The sequence below is a fragment of the Hemitrygon akajei genome, chromosome 3 (assembly GCF_048418815.1).
Source record: "Hemitrygon akajei chromosome 3, sHemAka1.3, whole genome shotgun sequence".
In the NCBI taxonomy this organism is placed as follows: domain Eukaryota; kingdom Metazoa; phylum Chordata; class Chondrichthyes; order Myliobatiformes; family Dasyatidae; genus Hemitrygon; species Hemitrygon akajei.
In genome coordinates, this window is record NC_133126.1 from 195,324,296 (window position 1) to 195,339,485 (window position 15,190).

The 15,190-nt window shown below is 41.9% G+C and overlaps 1 protein-coding gene across 1 annotated transcript in view; it reads right to left on the reverse strand.

Annotated features, from left to right (window-relative positions):
- Nucleotides 1-592: 592 nt before the first annotated feature.
- Nucleotides 593-15,190, reverse strand: part of LOC140724631 (extracellular calcium-sensing receptor-like) — a 47,650-nt gene continuing 33,052 nt past the window's right edge. The window contains exons 2-7 of the mRNA XM_073039054.1: nt 5,715-6,006; nt 4,820-5,545; nt 3,344-3,571; nt 1,607-1,717; nt 1,370-1,506; nt 593-1,157 (exon numbers count right to left, since the gene is read on the reverse strand). Of these exons, the coding sequence (XP_072895155.1) occupies nt 593-1,157; nt 1,370-1,506; nt 1,607-1,717; nt 3,344-3,571; nt 4,820-5,545; nt 5,715-6,006 (2,059 nt within the window). The remainder of the gene's footprint in view (nt 1,158-1,369; nt 1,507-1,606; nt 1,718-3,343; nt 3,572-4,819; nt 5,546-5,714; nt 6,007-15,190) is intronic.

The following is a 15,190-nucleotide window of genomic DNA, read 5'->3' on the forward strand; positions in this document are numbered from 1 at the left end:
CTGATCAAGCTGTCAAAAAGGGAAAGGTAACTCTTAATAACTACATGTTACAATGGTGTGCAAAAGAGCATCTCTGTCTCATGCACAACATGTCGATCTTGCGGTGGATGTCCTATAACAGCAGAAGAAAAGGAACATGCACTCAAAGTGCTATTTTAGTAGGCATTGGAGGTACGTAATGCTCACTGAGTGTTTTCTTCTCGGAACAAAGAAAGAGAAGGAAAGATTCAACAGTGCTTATGATAATCTCCAGTGCACAAGAGAGAGGCAAGTACCATTAGCAAATGGACAAAATAGAGACACTAGTTTATAAAGTTCAATAAGCATGATTTGCTGCTGTCAATACCCAGACAGTTGCCGTGAAATACACGAAGACGCAAATCAAAACATCAGCATACTAAATAATTTATTGTTTCCATACAGATGAATAATTCTTAGTAATGAAACGATTGGACTCAACACTAAATGACAGATTTACTTTAAACTATTTACTTCATTCCGTAATTAAACGGGACTGTAAGTTTAGAGTCAGTTGCTGCAGATAACCATAAGCACACGATGATAAACCCCGAGACCTATTGATGAATATCATTTAACTTTCCTCTGATATCACTTTCCCCATAATATGTTTCTTCGTGTTTTTCTCCGGAGTGACTATAATAACGTAACACTTCGGTGCAAAAATGCAAAACAACAATCCAAAACTGGAGGCCAGGATGGCAAACACTTCAACTGCCACAGTGTATTTCCCAGGAGAGCTGACAGAGGCCGGAATATAAGTGACCCAAACCGCACAGAAGATGAGCATGCTGAACGTTATACACTTTGCCTCATTAAAGTTATCCGGCAGCTTCCGTGCGAGAAAGGCCAGGACAAAGCAAATACACGATAACAAGGCGATATAACCCGACGCCGAGTAAAATGCTGCAGACGAACCTTTATCGCATTCTAAAATTATCCTCTCCCGGTAATATTTGGTATTGATTACAGGGAAAGGAGGAGCAATGAGCAACCAAAGCGCACATACTAAACCCTGCACGGACACCAGGAGGAAGACACTTATCCTCTGCTGTCTTTGACCAAACCATTTCATCCTGTTACTGCTGGGATGCGTTGCTTTAAATGCCGTCAGCACCAGAATGGTCTTGACCAGAACACTGGAAATACACAGGACAAATGAGACAGCGAATACTGTGCGGCGTAACATACAAAACAAATTTGAAGGTTCACCAATGAATGTGACCGAACACAAGAAACAGCAGCTTAACGCAAATAAAAGGAGAAAGCTGAGCTCAGAATTGTTAGCCTTAACTAGAGGTGTGTGTCGATGTCTAAAGAAGAGACCCACTGTCAGTCCAGACATACATACTCCAGCCAAAGCAAGAACCACCAACAACGTGCTGAGCATTTCGGTAAAAGCCAGGTACTCGATACTCTTCGGGATGCATTGATCTCTCCGATCATTGGACCAGAATAGAAGAGGACACTTGATGCATTCAGTGGAGTCTGAGGGGAAAAGCATCCAAATACAATCATTACATGTTTGAGAAGTCACTGCAAGAAAATGTTAGTGTAGCTCTCATAACCAACATGTATTTGAGCTCACCTGTGGTGTTGCTAATTTCTCCATCGGCACAGTACGTGCAGTCAAAACAACAAATTGGCTGTCCTCTCCTGGCTGCTTTCCTTGTTCCTGGGAGGCAACTTTCAGAACAGACTGCCCGGGGAATCTTAAATGGAGAAATGAAATCAACATTTGATCATTTACATTTCGTAAGGGCTCCACTGCGCGATAATATTCTGTAACCAGCTTCATTTCATAAATGCAAGTTTCTTGGAACTAAACGTGATCGTGATTTTAAACCGGACTAATGCCTAATACTTACTGAAGTAACTTTCTTCTTTATTATAACTTTAGACTTGCTATTGGATGGCGCTCGAAGTCCCTGTCAGACAAATCGTTCCAATGTCTTTCAACTGCTCGCGTTGATGTTTCTCCTCGAGTAATTGCTGATTCATTTGTAAAACATCTTATCCACGTCGATTCGATACTCATCCTTCGGCGATTGGAAATATCAGTTGCTGCTCTCCCTAATAACAAACCTTCAGATTCGGTATAGCTAGAACTAATGCTATATGATTCAGTGTCGAATGGGGCTGCATGTTTATATTCTGGGAACAACAATCCATTGCTTCTGCACACAATTAAATCCCGTTTGAATACTTTCTGAATTTAAATTCGGGTAATAAAATGCACACAATATGTCACGAACAATGACAACATAAAATCTTATTTCGCGATACAACGCGGAGTAGGCCGTTCCAGCTCTTTCAGCCTCACAATTCCGATAAACCCGATTAAGCCTAACCTGATCACGGGACAATTTGGACTGTAGGAAGACACCAGAGGACCTGGATGAAAGCAATGCATTCTACCGTAGGATATACTGAGATTCCTTACCGAACATGGAATTGAACTCCCAGCTTCGGAAAACCTCGAGCTGAAATAGCGCGCGCTTACCGTGACGCCACAATGGCGCATGACAAAGCACAATGTGTTTACACTCTAATTCGGTTTTACTCTCCCCACATTCCCATTATTTTGCCATCCAGATTCAGATTCCCACTGGGTAGAAAGGCCAGGTATGCTCTCTAACCACTGAACAGAACGAGAATGTGCAAACGCCAAAGAAACGGCGCCGGAGGTCGTGATTGAAACTGGTCTATGGAACTGTCAGGGAGCGGCGCCACGCGCTGGCACTTTGTGATGCCTGTCTGATATCCAACCATTCAATGTGACAGTGTCGTTTAAACCAGGTGAGAATTCGACTCCAAATTCACCAAACTCAAAAACATAGTAGGATATGAAATGTCTAAAAGACACACTCCATTCTTGAACAATTGGGGAAGAGGGGTGTGCGAGAAAGGGTTTTATTTGTAAATAGACGAGTTTCATTTTTCCCATTGTCAAGTCTGAAGTAGAATAAAAATATATAAAAAGTATGAAGATATACACTTCCAAAGAAGTGATGGGGGGTGGGTGGGGATGAAGGTGTGGGTGATATTTAACTGCCTACTCTGGACGGAATCTGGTGGTGCTGCGTCACTGGGCAGTTTCATCTCTCCTTCCACTTTCATCATCAAATGGAAACAATCGTAATCTTTTTATGTTGATACTCCAACCTGAATCTATATAATAAACTATATGATTGGTTTCAGATGGGCTGTCTATCTCTTGCCTATGTACGTTTAATAATATAAATGGCACACTTGTACCATTCTTTGCATTACCTTACATTTATAGCAAACAGCAACAATGTCCATTTTCAATAGGCAACCATACCTCACGCTGACCACTGCTCCAGGTAATGTGATGTGGCTTCAGCACAAGCTCTTTACCGGGAGGTGCTGATCCATTGTAATATCCAACTTTCCGAACTACAAGGCTACCGTTCCCATTCATTTGCCAGTTTACAATGTCGTACGCGGCTGTCGGATTGCCGTTCTTATCAAGATGCACCTTCTCTCCAGTTTTTGTTGTGAAATAAATTGACTTCATATAATGGAGAAGCTAAAAAAAATTCCAACAAGTCGCCTTCAACTTCTTACAAATGTTAAAAGATTTTGCCTTCAAGAATCAGTCGCCCAATTAACAGTAATTGAGACTTGTCATGACAGGATTGCTTCTGCTTAGATTCAGAAAGTACTGCAGCGCGGAAATAGCAGCTTTAACTAATGCGATCCATGACAACTACATCATCCTCTTTGCTAGTCAGCTCGGCTCATAAATCTGCAGGCCTTTTTTATCCATGTGCCTATTCAAATACCTCTTAAATCTTGCAATTATAGCTTCTCGGCCATTTCTTCTGGTAGCCCTACGTAAAGATGGTACCTCTGAGGACTCTTTTCAATTTTACCCCTCGTATCTTATGTCTAGGCCTTCTGGCAAATGATATGACCGAACAACAGCTACATATTATTATGAATTTATATCCTTCTGTGCGATAACCCTTTATTCACATGCGCTGCGGGAAATTAATCGTGGCCAAACTCTCTCAACAACTCAGGCTATCTTATCGAGGAACATTGTGGTAAATATCTACTGCACCCTCTCCAGCTTGACAGTTCCTTCCTTTACACTCACAGTGCGGTCTTATCCCTTAAAGGCACGATTAGCGTTATTTTTTCACAGGTGCTTACATCGAAACAAACAGTAAAATGTGCCATTTGCATCAAATCAAACGCGCGAGTATTTTTTTTTTGCTGGCAGCCCGAAATGCCAATGCCAAATAGTATGCTCAGAACTCAGTGATTCTTTCCCCCAGCAGTACGTCTTTGGATTGTGGGACGAAACCAATGTAGTCATGGTAAGACAACATACAAACCGCTTGCAAGTTGCCGCTTGAATTGAGCCACGATCAGTGAATTAATGGAATGATATATCAGTTACACTACCGTGCTGCGATACTGTAAAACTTGATACCCTGACTGGTGAAGGTAAACATACGAAAAACCTGCTTCACCCAAACTGTTTAGTTGTGCTGCCACTATCAGCACAGTGTACAACTGTACCCCGAGGTTTCTCTCCGTTCCACAAGATTTGTCAGTACCCTGCCATTAGCCTTACATATACTACCCTGGTTTGAGTGTAAAACGCACATCAACAACATTGAAAGACGTCTTAAAACGGATGAAGTGAAATGGTCTCTACCTGCCATGGTTGAAAGGTTGAAAGCCGCGCACATGTTCTGTTCAGAAATGGACCTTTTCCACTTTCACATGAAAACATGTCGTGAAGTGCATGAGCGAAAACCTTTACCGCTTTATATACAATGTAAGAACTCCCGTCCATGGTCAGATCTGTGTAGGCGTTTACGATGTGTCGCAAACTCTCATTTAAACTGCATTGCGAGATCCAGCCAACTGTACCTATTGTTTTTGTCGCGTTTTCAAAATTTAGAGTACAGCTGAAGGTGGTTTCCCAAAACTCCCTAACTAAAGGATTATCCGGAAAACTGGAAGGATGGACTGTCTGAAGGAAGTCTCGCATCCCTGGAACGTCGACAGCAGGTACTGCAGTTCCAATTGCCCCTGTAAGGAAACGCCACCCGCTATCGAAACCAACAATGTCGGTTGTAATCCATGCCTCACTGCCGACCCACTGCACGCTGCTGAGGTTTTGCCGTATAACCTCCTCAAATAAAATGCGCATTTCGCCAGGTCCGGCAAAGGCCACAACGACATTTGTAGTCGCTTCTTTCATCATTTGCACAATCTTGATGATCTTCTGCTGGGGGTCCGTTCTGTGAAATGATTCGGAGAAGGCAATGCAGAGCCCAAAATCCTCAGCAGCCTCCATAAAGGCTGTTATTCCGGAGTTGCCATAGTCATCGTTGCTGTGAACAGTTCCAATCCAAGTCCATCCAAACCTCTGAACGAGATGCATCAGCGCCTTCGACTGATGCTCGTCACTTGGGATAGTTCGATGAAAAGTTGGATATTGATTCTTGTCGCTGAGACATACACACGTGGAAAAGTAGCTGACCTGCATTAAAAAAAAACATTTGTTGTGTTGGTTAAAGTGTGGCTGTGACTCTCAAATCAATGTAAATTAATTTCAATGCAAACGCGACAACTGGTAAAAACCTAACGTACCAGCCAGTTTATGAAACATTTGGTTATAAATCTAACGGCGAATTTTAGCCAAATCTCACCAGTGGTATCGTAAAAGGTCCGGTTGTTCTTGCAACTGCGATGGACACCGATGACCCAGCGCCACCGACGATCCCTGGTACATTGAGAGGCCCATCACAAGCTTCGTCCATAAATGTTTCATCCTGACCATTCACCATAGACAGAGCCGCCTTTGTTGCAATCTCCGGCGAACCGCAGTCATCATGAATCCTGTAGCCCAGTGTTACATTCGGAAGGAGTTTTTCGTCCCTGTTTATTTCCTCTATTGCAAAAATCATCGTCTGTAACAGGCGGAATCCCATTAAATCAAAACTGAAAACCAACCACAGATTGGAATTGATATTGGAATTAGTTTATTATAGTTACTTGCATGGCGATCGATTCAGAGAAGATTATTGCGTTTTTCTTGAAATACTTTGTCAAATGAGCACGTCAAACTGTTCTGCACAAAGGTAGTAAATAGCAAAGATGAATTAAGATCCAGATATTTCTGGATGTTATAAGCTGCGATCTTGATGTCATTTTATAATATAAATGAAACATAATTTGATTCACAAATTCCTTTAATTCCAAATACGCCACTCATAATGGATCAGTATGGCAAACAAGGGGCTTCGTTATATTAGTTTAATTTAGAGCAACATTTGCTGAGTCACTGTTCAGTGTGTACAAGGACATTTCTTCCTGCGTCTTCCTTTCTAGCACCAAATGACTGTTATCCCACCCCTATTTGTTATTATTTTTCATTAAGAGTTATAGCACGATAACAGCCCCATCCAGACTAATGATCCCATGCCACCTACTTTCATCCATGTTGCCGAATTACCTGACACGTAAGTCTTTGGAATGTAGGAGGGAAGCGGAACACATAAAGGAAACTCATGCGTTCTCGTGGGAAAAAGTACAAACTTCTTAAAAGTAGCAACACACACACAATGTTGCAAGAACTCAGCAAGCCTGGAAGCACCTGTGGAAAAGTGTCTCGGCCCGTAACATCGGCTGTTTACACATCTCCATAAATGTTACCTGGCTTGCGGAGATCCTCCAGAATTTTGTATGTTTTGCTTGGATTTGCAGCATCTGCAGACTTTCTCGTGTTTGTGGTCCCTACAGATTGCAGCTTAAATTGAATCGCGAACGCTCAGAGATGTAAAACATACGCTATACACAGAACTACTGTTTCGCCCACAATAGATGAGGGAACAAGAACTCACGCGCTGATGTCACTGCAGCAGGTATTAGGAAAAAATGGATGCTTGGCCTTCAAAGATATTCTATTTTTTTTGGAACTCATATAGCTTGATGTTAGAGTTTGATACAAAGGGAAGAGGCGCATTAACATTGCATTAGCAGGCCAGGCCATTAAGGTATCCAAAGTTCTTTCCATCGACGCGGCTAATTCAGCTATTTTGCTTTACTAAATCATCGCGATTTTACAGTTACGTATAGGAAAAGATAGTACACTGTTGTGTTTATTTCGATACACAATATTTAGTTTACATGGTGCGACATAGCCTTTAGGCAATTAGTCCAGCGTACCGGACGCCTCGTCCAATGAAATAGTCACCAATCCATCTGCATCTACTGTATTGTTGATTCGTACACCCACTGATATTCCACAGTGTGAACCGTTTGGTAGAAGTACAATCGTGTACCATAAAACTGTTAAACAAATCGTAATTTTAAACATGAAAGAATAAAACGGATGCTTAGTCAGAACTACAATAGGTAAAGCAAAAATGATCTAACCTTTTACATTTGATTTCTTTTGTCCGTTTCGTGAATGCATTTATCCGCTGGAAACTGTTTAAGTGCACAGTAAACATTCCCCCAAGAACAACATCGCCATCCTTAGATATGTTGGGGAGTTGTATTCTTTCCCGGACCCTGCAGTTTAGCGCATCTGAACCAGGTACAAAAGCAAAACCTACCAGGACTCGGAACATAAACTGAAACATTGCAGTTTTGACAGTGGCGAATACTAGGTGAATATTTCTGTTTATATTCATATGTTGGCTTCAACAAAAAATCCGAGGTTAATTAGGCAAAAAAAGATTCCCTCAATAGGGTACCGTGCCTGCTCCAAATTAATCAATGTCCCAAATGAGCATAACTAATTTGGTGACAGTGAGATACACCTGAATGTCGATTACAAAGTGATTATCCAAGCTGTGAGGCAAATGCAATGTTGCTAATTAAATAGATCAAACAATAAAACACACCAAAGTATGACTTCCTAACAACAATATTTCTTTATTAACATTATTGATTCAATAAATGATTCACCATGGACTTTCAAACAATTTTTTAACTTTTATATCACGCGGAGACATAGGTTTAATGTGCTTGGTGTAGGTACAGTGGGGATGTCGGGGTAGGTTTTTCACACAAATAATGCAGCTTGCGTGGAATGCTGTGGCAGCGACGTAGGTGGAGGCGGATACAAAAGGGACATTTAAGAGGCACTTAGATAAGTATATAGAGCTTAGAAAAATAGAGGGCTATGCAGTAGGGTAATTCTCGGCATAGAGTAGTCTACTTGCTCAGCATAATATTGTGGGCAGAAGGGCCTGTGATGTGATGTAGATTTCTATGTACTATGTGCTATGTTCTTCAATATCATAACTATTTTACTAAATTACATAACCACTTACACAGAACTTCAAAAACTCACATTTTGAATTCAGATGTTTATCGTTATTAATGCACCTGGCCGAGGTTCAAAATTCCATCTAATAATCTTTTTTAGAGATGAGCGGATGAAGCAGAATTTTTTAAGAATCTGGGATGCATCACTGAATGGTTCTCGTCAGTCGAAATGTACTTGTTCACCACTGCGCTCTTTCGTGCATTTGAAAAGGTAGATACATTGGGGAAAATGAATTATAAAGTTGTAACAGTTTGATAAGCAAAGGTTCTAGGTTAAAGGGAGTACAGGTATAAGATAAAGAAGCGGAAATTGAGACATGATATGAAATGTGCCAAATCGGAATATTTCAGATGTAGACCATTGCCACCTTGGAGTACTTGGGCTGTAGGGACTGCTTCAGTTCTACGTTAACATAGAAAACCTACAGAATAATGCAGGCACTTCGGCTACAATGCTGTGTCTAACATCTACTTACTTCAGAAATTAACTAGGGTTACCCATAACCCTCGATTTTTCTAAGCTCTATGTATCAATGCAAGAGACTCTTAAAAGACCCATCGTAACTGCTTCCATCACCGTAGCCAGCAGCCCATTCCACGTACTCACCATTTTCTTAGTAAAATACTTACCCCTGACAGCTCCTCTGTACCTACTTCCAAACACCTTAAAACTGTGCCCTCTCTTGCTAGTTGCTTCAGCCCTGGGAAAGAAAAAGCTTCTGTCTATCCACATGATCAATGCCTCTCATCATCTTATATACCTGGATCAGGTCACCATTCATCTTACGTCGCTTCAAGGAAAAAAGGCCAGTTTCAGTAAAACTGTTCTTGTAAGGCATGCTCCACAATCCAGACAACATCCTTGTACATCTCCTCTGCACAATTTCTGTACTTCCCACTTTCTTCTTGTAGCAAGGTGACCAGAACCGAGCACAGCACTTCACGTCGGGTCTGAACAGGGTTCTATGCAGCTGCAATATTACTTCATGGTTGATGAAGGCCAATGTTTCGTATGCCTTATTGAAATACACCGTCAACGTGAGCAGCAGCTTTGAGTGTCCTCTGCACTCCGACCCCAAGACCCCTATGATCTTCCACACTGCAAAGAGTCTAACCATTAATATTATATTCTGCGACTATATTTGACCCACCAAAATGAGACAACTTACACTTATCTGGGTTGAACTGCATCTGCCTCTTCTCACCCCAGCTTTGCATCCTATCGATGTCGCGCTGTTACCTCTGAAAGCCCTCCACACTATCCACAACACACCAAACCTTTATTTCATCAGCAAACTTACTAACCCATCCCTCCACTTCCTCATCCAGGTCATTTATAAAAATCACCAAGAGCAGGGTCCCAGAACTGATCCATGAGGCACAAGACTGGTTATCGACCTCCATGCAGAAGATGACGCGTGTGCAAGCACTCTTTCCCTTCTGTGAGCAAGCCAATTCTGGATCCACAAAACAAAGTCCTCTTGGATCCCATACCTCCTTACTTTCTTAATAAACCTTGCATGACGTACCTTATCAAATGCCTTTCTCTAATCCACAAACATTAATTACTACTGCTGCACCTTCATCAATGTGTTTAGTCACATCCTCAAACAATTCAATCAGGCTGGCAAGGCATGACCTGCCTTAATCTGTAACTCCTGGAAAAGATTGTGTACATGCGTAAGCTTATACAAAATATTTTGGAACGCTGTTTCTAATTATATAAATATATTTTGCTCTTAAATCAGAACAATGTGATATGGTGAAAGATCCTCGGCCAACAGTAGAAGTTATGCAGGCCACTGGTTGTCAAATATGGCAATGGTGCAGTTGTTACACAAAACTAACAAAGAATCTCTTTTGGTTTCATAGCACACTTCATGGCGAACAGTGAGGAGCGTAAAATTGATGGGAGATGAAAATACGTGTTAAAAGAGGTCGATTGGTTATTGTCTCCTGCAGAAATTAACTATTATAATATATGGAAGCCATAAAGGAGAAGCGTTTCACAGTACGTCAATGTCTGTGACATGAATAAATTAAGTGACTAATTAGTATAGCAATTTACCAATTGTGAACAAACGAACCATAGAATTTGACTGAAATGCTTGACAACAATAGCCGTAGGGAAATGTTGGAATTTGTAATCAAGGGTAGTGAAATATACATCAAAAAGTGGTATGTATTGGTTATGTATGGTTAGTTTGTTCACAATTGGTAAATTGCTATGCTAATTAGTCACTTAGTTTATTCATGTCACAAATATTGACTTACGGTGAAACGCTTCTCGTTTATGGCTTCCATATATTATAATAGTTAATTTCTGCAGTAGCCGTCTCGATTTGGTTAAACTTCCTCGTTGCCGATATTATGTTTTGTAACACGAGAGCTGAAAACTATATATATCTATATATATATATATATATATATATATATATAGATATATATACGCACACAATAATGATCTGGATGATGTGGTGGTAAATTGGATTAGTAAGTATGCAGATGATGCTAAGATAGGTGGCGTTGTGGATAAAGAAGTACGTTAGTAACGCTTGCAGACTGATTTAGGCCAGTTAGAAGAGTGGGCTGAAAGGTAGCAGATGGAGTTTAATGCTGGTAAGTGTGAGGTGCGACATTTTGGTAGGACTATTCAAAATAGGATATACTTGGTAAATGGTAGGGCATTGAGCAATGCATTAGAACAGCGATCTAGCAATCGTGGTGCATAGTTCCCTGAAGGTGGAATCCCATGTGGATAGGAAGGTGAACAAAGTTTTTGGTATGCTGGCCTTAATAATCAGAGCATTGAGTATAGGAGTTGGGATGTAATGTTAAAATTGTACAAGGCATTGGTGAGGCCAAATTTGGAGCATTGTGTACAGTTCTGGTCACCGAATTATAGGAAAGATGTAACAAAGTACAGAGCGTACAGAGGATATTTACGAGAATGTTACCTGGGCTTCAGCACCTAAGTTACTGAGAAAGGTTGAATAAGTTAGGCCTTTATTCTTTGGAAGGTTGAGAGGGACTTGATAGACGTATTTAAAATTATGAGGGTGATAGATAGAGTTGACGTGGATAGGCTTTTTCCATTGAGAGTAGGGGAGATTCAAACAAGAGTACATGAGTTGAGAGTTCAGGAGCAAATGTTTAAGGGTAACACGAGGGGGAACTTCTTTGCTCAGAGAGTGGTAGTTGTGTGGAACGAGTTCTAAGTATTGCACTTCGTTAAAACCAACCAGATTATTCTCTCTCTCTCTCTCTCGGCCCACAACTCTGCCAATCCATCTCCCTCTGGTGCTCCCCTCCCCTTTTCTTTCTCCCTTGGCCTTCTGTCCCATGATCCTTTCCCTTCACGAGCTCTGTATCCCTTTTGCCAATCACCATTCTGGCTCGCAGCTTCACTCCAACCCTTCCAATCTTCTTCTATCTTTTCGCATTTTCCCCTCCCCCTCCTAATTTCAAATCTCTTGTTATCTTTCCTTTCAGTTAGTCTTGACGAAGAGTCTCTGCCCGGAACATCGACAGCGCTTCTACCTATAGATGCTGCCTGGCCTGCATTTTGTGTGCGTTGCTATTCATTACGTACCTCCACTACGTGCTCCTACTCCATGCGCACGTTTCCACTATGGCATCTAATTGATCCTATTCTTCCAGGCTGAACCTCTTGCCCTTCACATGCCTGGAATGCCTTGCGGTTCTTCTTAATCTTACTCGTCAAGCCCTTCTGTTGACCACTTCTAGCTCTCCCAGTTTCATTCTTAATCTACTTCCTGTCTGCTTCCTAGTGTTCTGACCGTTCGTAAGCTTTTTTTCCTTTTCTTCTTACTAGATTTTTGAAATCCTTTGATTATCACGATTCTTTTCTTTTGCCTGTCCTTCCTCACAAAGCCCCCACAAGCTCTGTCTACTTGTCTACCAGTCCATCCTTTGCGTCTTCACTTCTGTTCCCACCCAGAGGAAATTCAATTTAAGCCCTTCCCAATAGCGGTAGAAGATCTCCATCCCAGGAAATTGTTTCCTCTCAGCTTCAGGTGCAACCTGCCCATCTTACAAAGATCACCCCTCCCTCAGAAAGGATTCCAATGATCCAAAAACGTGAAACCATGCCCTCTGCGCCATCTCCTCAGCCACTCATTCGTCTCCTTCTAACCTTCTGTCCTGACCTTCCAGATTTCGTGGCACCGGAAATAGCGGTGAAAACCTTGACCATCCTGCTATTCAGCCTCCATCCTAACTCCCAGAAATTACTGCGCAGATCCTCAGATCATCCAACTCCAGTTCGAGCTCCTTAATGTGGTCCTAAAGCACTGAATTTCGATGCACTTCGCGCAGGTGTAATTAATAGGGACACCATAAGATCCCATGAATCCCCACATCCTACAAGAGGAGCATTCCGCCGTCGTATCTACCATCCTGTCTGCACCGTCCTATGGGCAACCAAGACCAAATCAGCAATGACGAACTGGAAAACCTACACCTCGTACCTGTTTATTAGGCCTCGTCTGTTTTTGGATGCTGTTGAGGGTGGTGACCTGACAGAGGACGACCACGGTAATCGGGTCTCCAGCACTGAGCCTGGCTCCGTGGTGCAGAACGGAGAGAAGAAGATGAGGAATGCGGTGGTCATAGGGGATTCCATAGTGAGATGAACAGACAGGTGGTTCTATCAGCCTGATAGAGATACGCACATGGTGTGTCTCTTCTCAGTTGCCAGAATACTGGATGTTTTTGATAGGGTATTGATTATTATGAAGGGAGAGGGTAAACAGATAGGAGTCTTACTACACGTCTGTTCGAATGACATAGGTAGAAAATGGAGGAGGTCCTAAAGACAGAATTCAGGGAGTTGGGGAAGAACCTGAAAAGCAGAACATCCAGGGTAGTAATTTCGGCATTTCCCCCTGTGCCACGTCCTAACGAGCGCAAGAATATCATTATTATGTATATTAATGCGTGGCTCAGAGACTGGTATAGGGGACAGGGCTTCAGTTTCCGGGATCATCGGGAACTTCTCGGGGAGGTACGACCTATACAAAACAGACGGGTTACAACTGAACCCAAAGATGTCCTATATCTTAGCAGGCAGGTTGAATAGAGCTGTTAGGGAGTGGCTAAAATATTTTGGCAGGGGGATGGGAACCGTAGTGATAGGGCTGAGGAAGGGGAAAAGACAAATAAATCAAAGATACCGTGCAACAGATATGATAGAATCGCACGCAGGAGATGAGGCGCAATCACAGAAAGAGAGATGCGTTACAGGGCAATAGAGGCGTGGTACAGTTAAAAAAAGGAAGTAACAAATACTGGAATAAGTGTTGTATTTGAATGCATTTAGCGTACGAAATAAAATGGGTGATCTAGAAATTCAGCTACAGATTGGCAAAATGGCTAAAGGATGGCTGCCATTGGGAATTGTATGTCCAACAATATATGGTGTATCAGACAGATTTGTAAGTAGGCGAAGGGTGTGGTGTGTCTCAGAAATAATACTAAACCATTAGAAAGGAATGACATCAGATCAAAAGGTGTAGAGTCACAATGGGTTGAGTTAAGAAATGGTAATGGTAAAAGTATCCTAATGCCAGTTGTATACAAACCTCTAAACACCAGCGGGGGTGTGGATGACAAGTAAAAGAAGGAGATAGAAATGACATGTCAGAAGGGCAATGTCATGGTAATCACTTGGGATTTTAACATGAAATTGGTTTGGGACAACCAGCACAGTACTGGACCGCGAGAGAGAGAATTTCTGAGGGATGGCTTTTTTAGAACAGCTTGTTGTTGAGCCCACGATGGTATCGTGTGCTGAATTGGGTAATGTGCATTGATCCGAATGTGCTAAGTTTAAGGAACATTTAGGGAACGGTGATCACAATATGCTCGATTTCCCTTTGAAATTAGAGGACAAACTAAATATCCAAGTGTAGGTATTTCAGTGGAATAAAGAAAATTACAATGGCATGAGAGGGGAACTGGGCAAGATAGAATGGGAAGGGACACTAGCAGGAAAGACAGGAGAGCAACAATAGCTGGAGTTTCTGCGAAAATTCAGGGAAGTGCAAGACAAATATGTTCCCAAGAAGAAGAAACTTTCCAATAGAAGGACACGACCGTGGCTGACAAGTGAGATCAGAGCCAAAGTAAAAGGGGTCCTCCTCTTATACTCTTAAAAAAAACCTGTCACATGACCTCTACTGGCGGGAAAATGACGTCACTCCACCATCACAAGACCATTACCTCAAGTCCAGTATAACTTCAACCCCAGTCACGTGACAAGGGTACCATTGTCACGTGTCACGAGTACGTAACAATATAAAGGGTAAAGGTGAGTTGAGGCTACATATAAGACTAAAAGAAAATGACGTTGGAGATATTGTGCTGAGAGACGCAGAGATGGCAGAGGAACTAACTGCATATTTTGCATCAGTCTTCACAGTGGAAGACATCTGCCGTATACCAGACATTTACAAGTGTCAGGGCAGTGAAGTATGTGCACTGAAAATTACGGCAGATGGTGCTCAGGAAACCTAATGGTCTGAAGGTGGATACATCTCCTATACATGATGGAATGCACCCTCGGCTTCTGAAGGAATGGCTGGAGAGATTGCGGTAGCATTGACAATGATCTTTCAAGAATCAATATGTTCTGGCATTGTACTGGATGACTGAAAAATTGCAAATTCACCATCGCTATTTAGAACAGGTGGGAGGTAGCAGAAAGGAAACTATAAACCCGTTAGTCTGACATCAGTGGTTGGGAAGTTGTTGGAATCAATTGTTAGGGATGAGATTATGGAATACCTGGAGACAAATGACAAGATAGGTCAAGGCCAGTATGGTT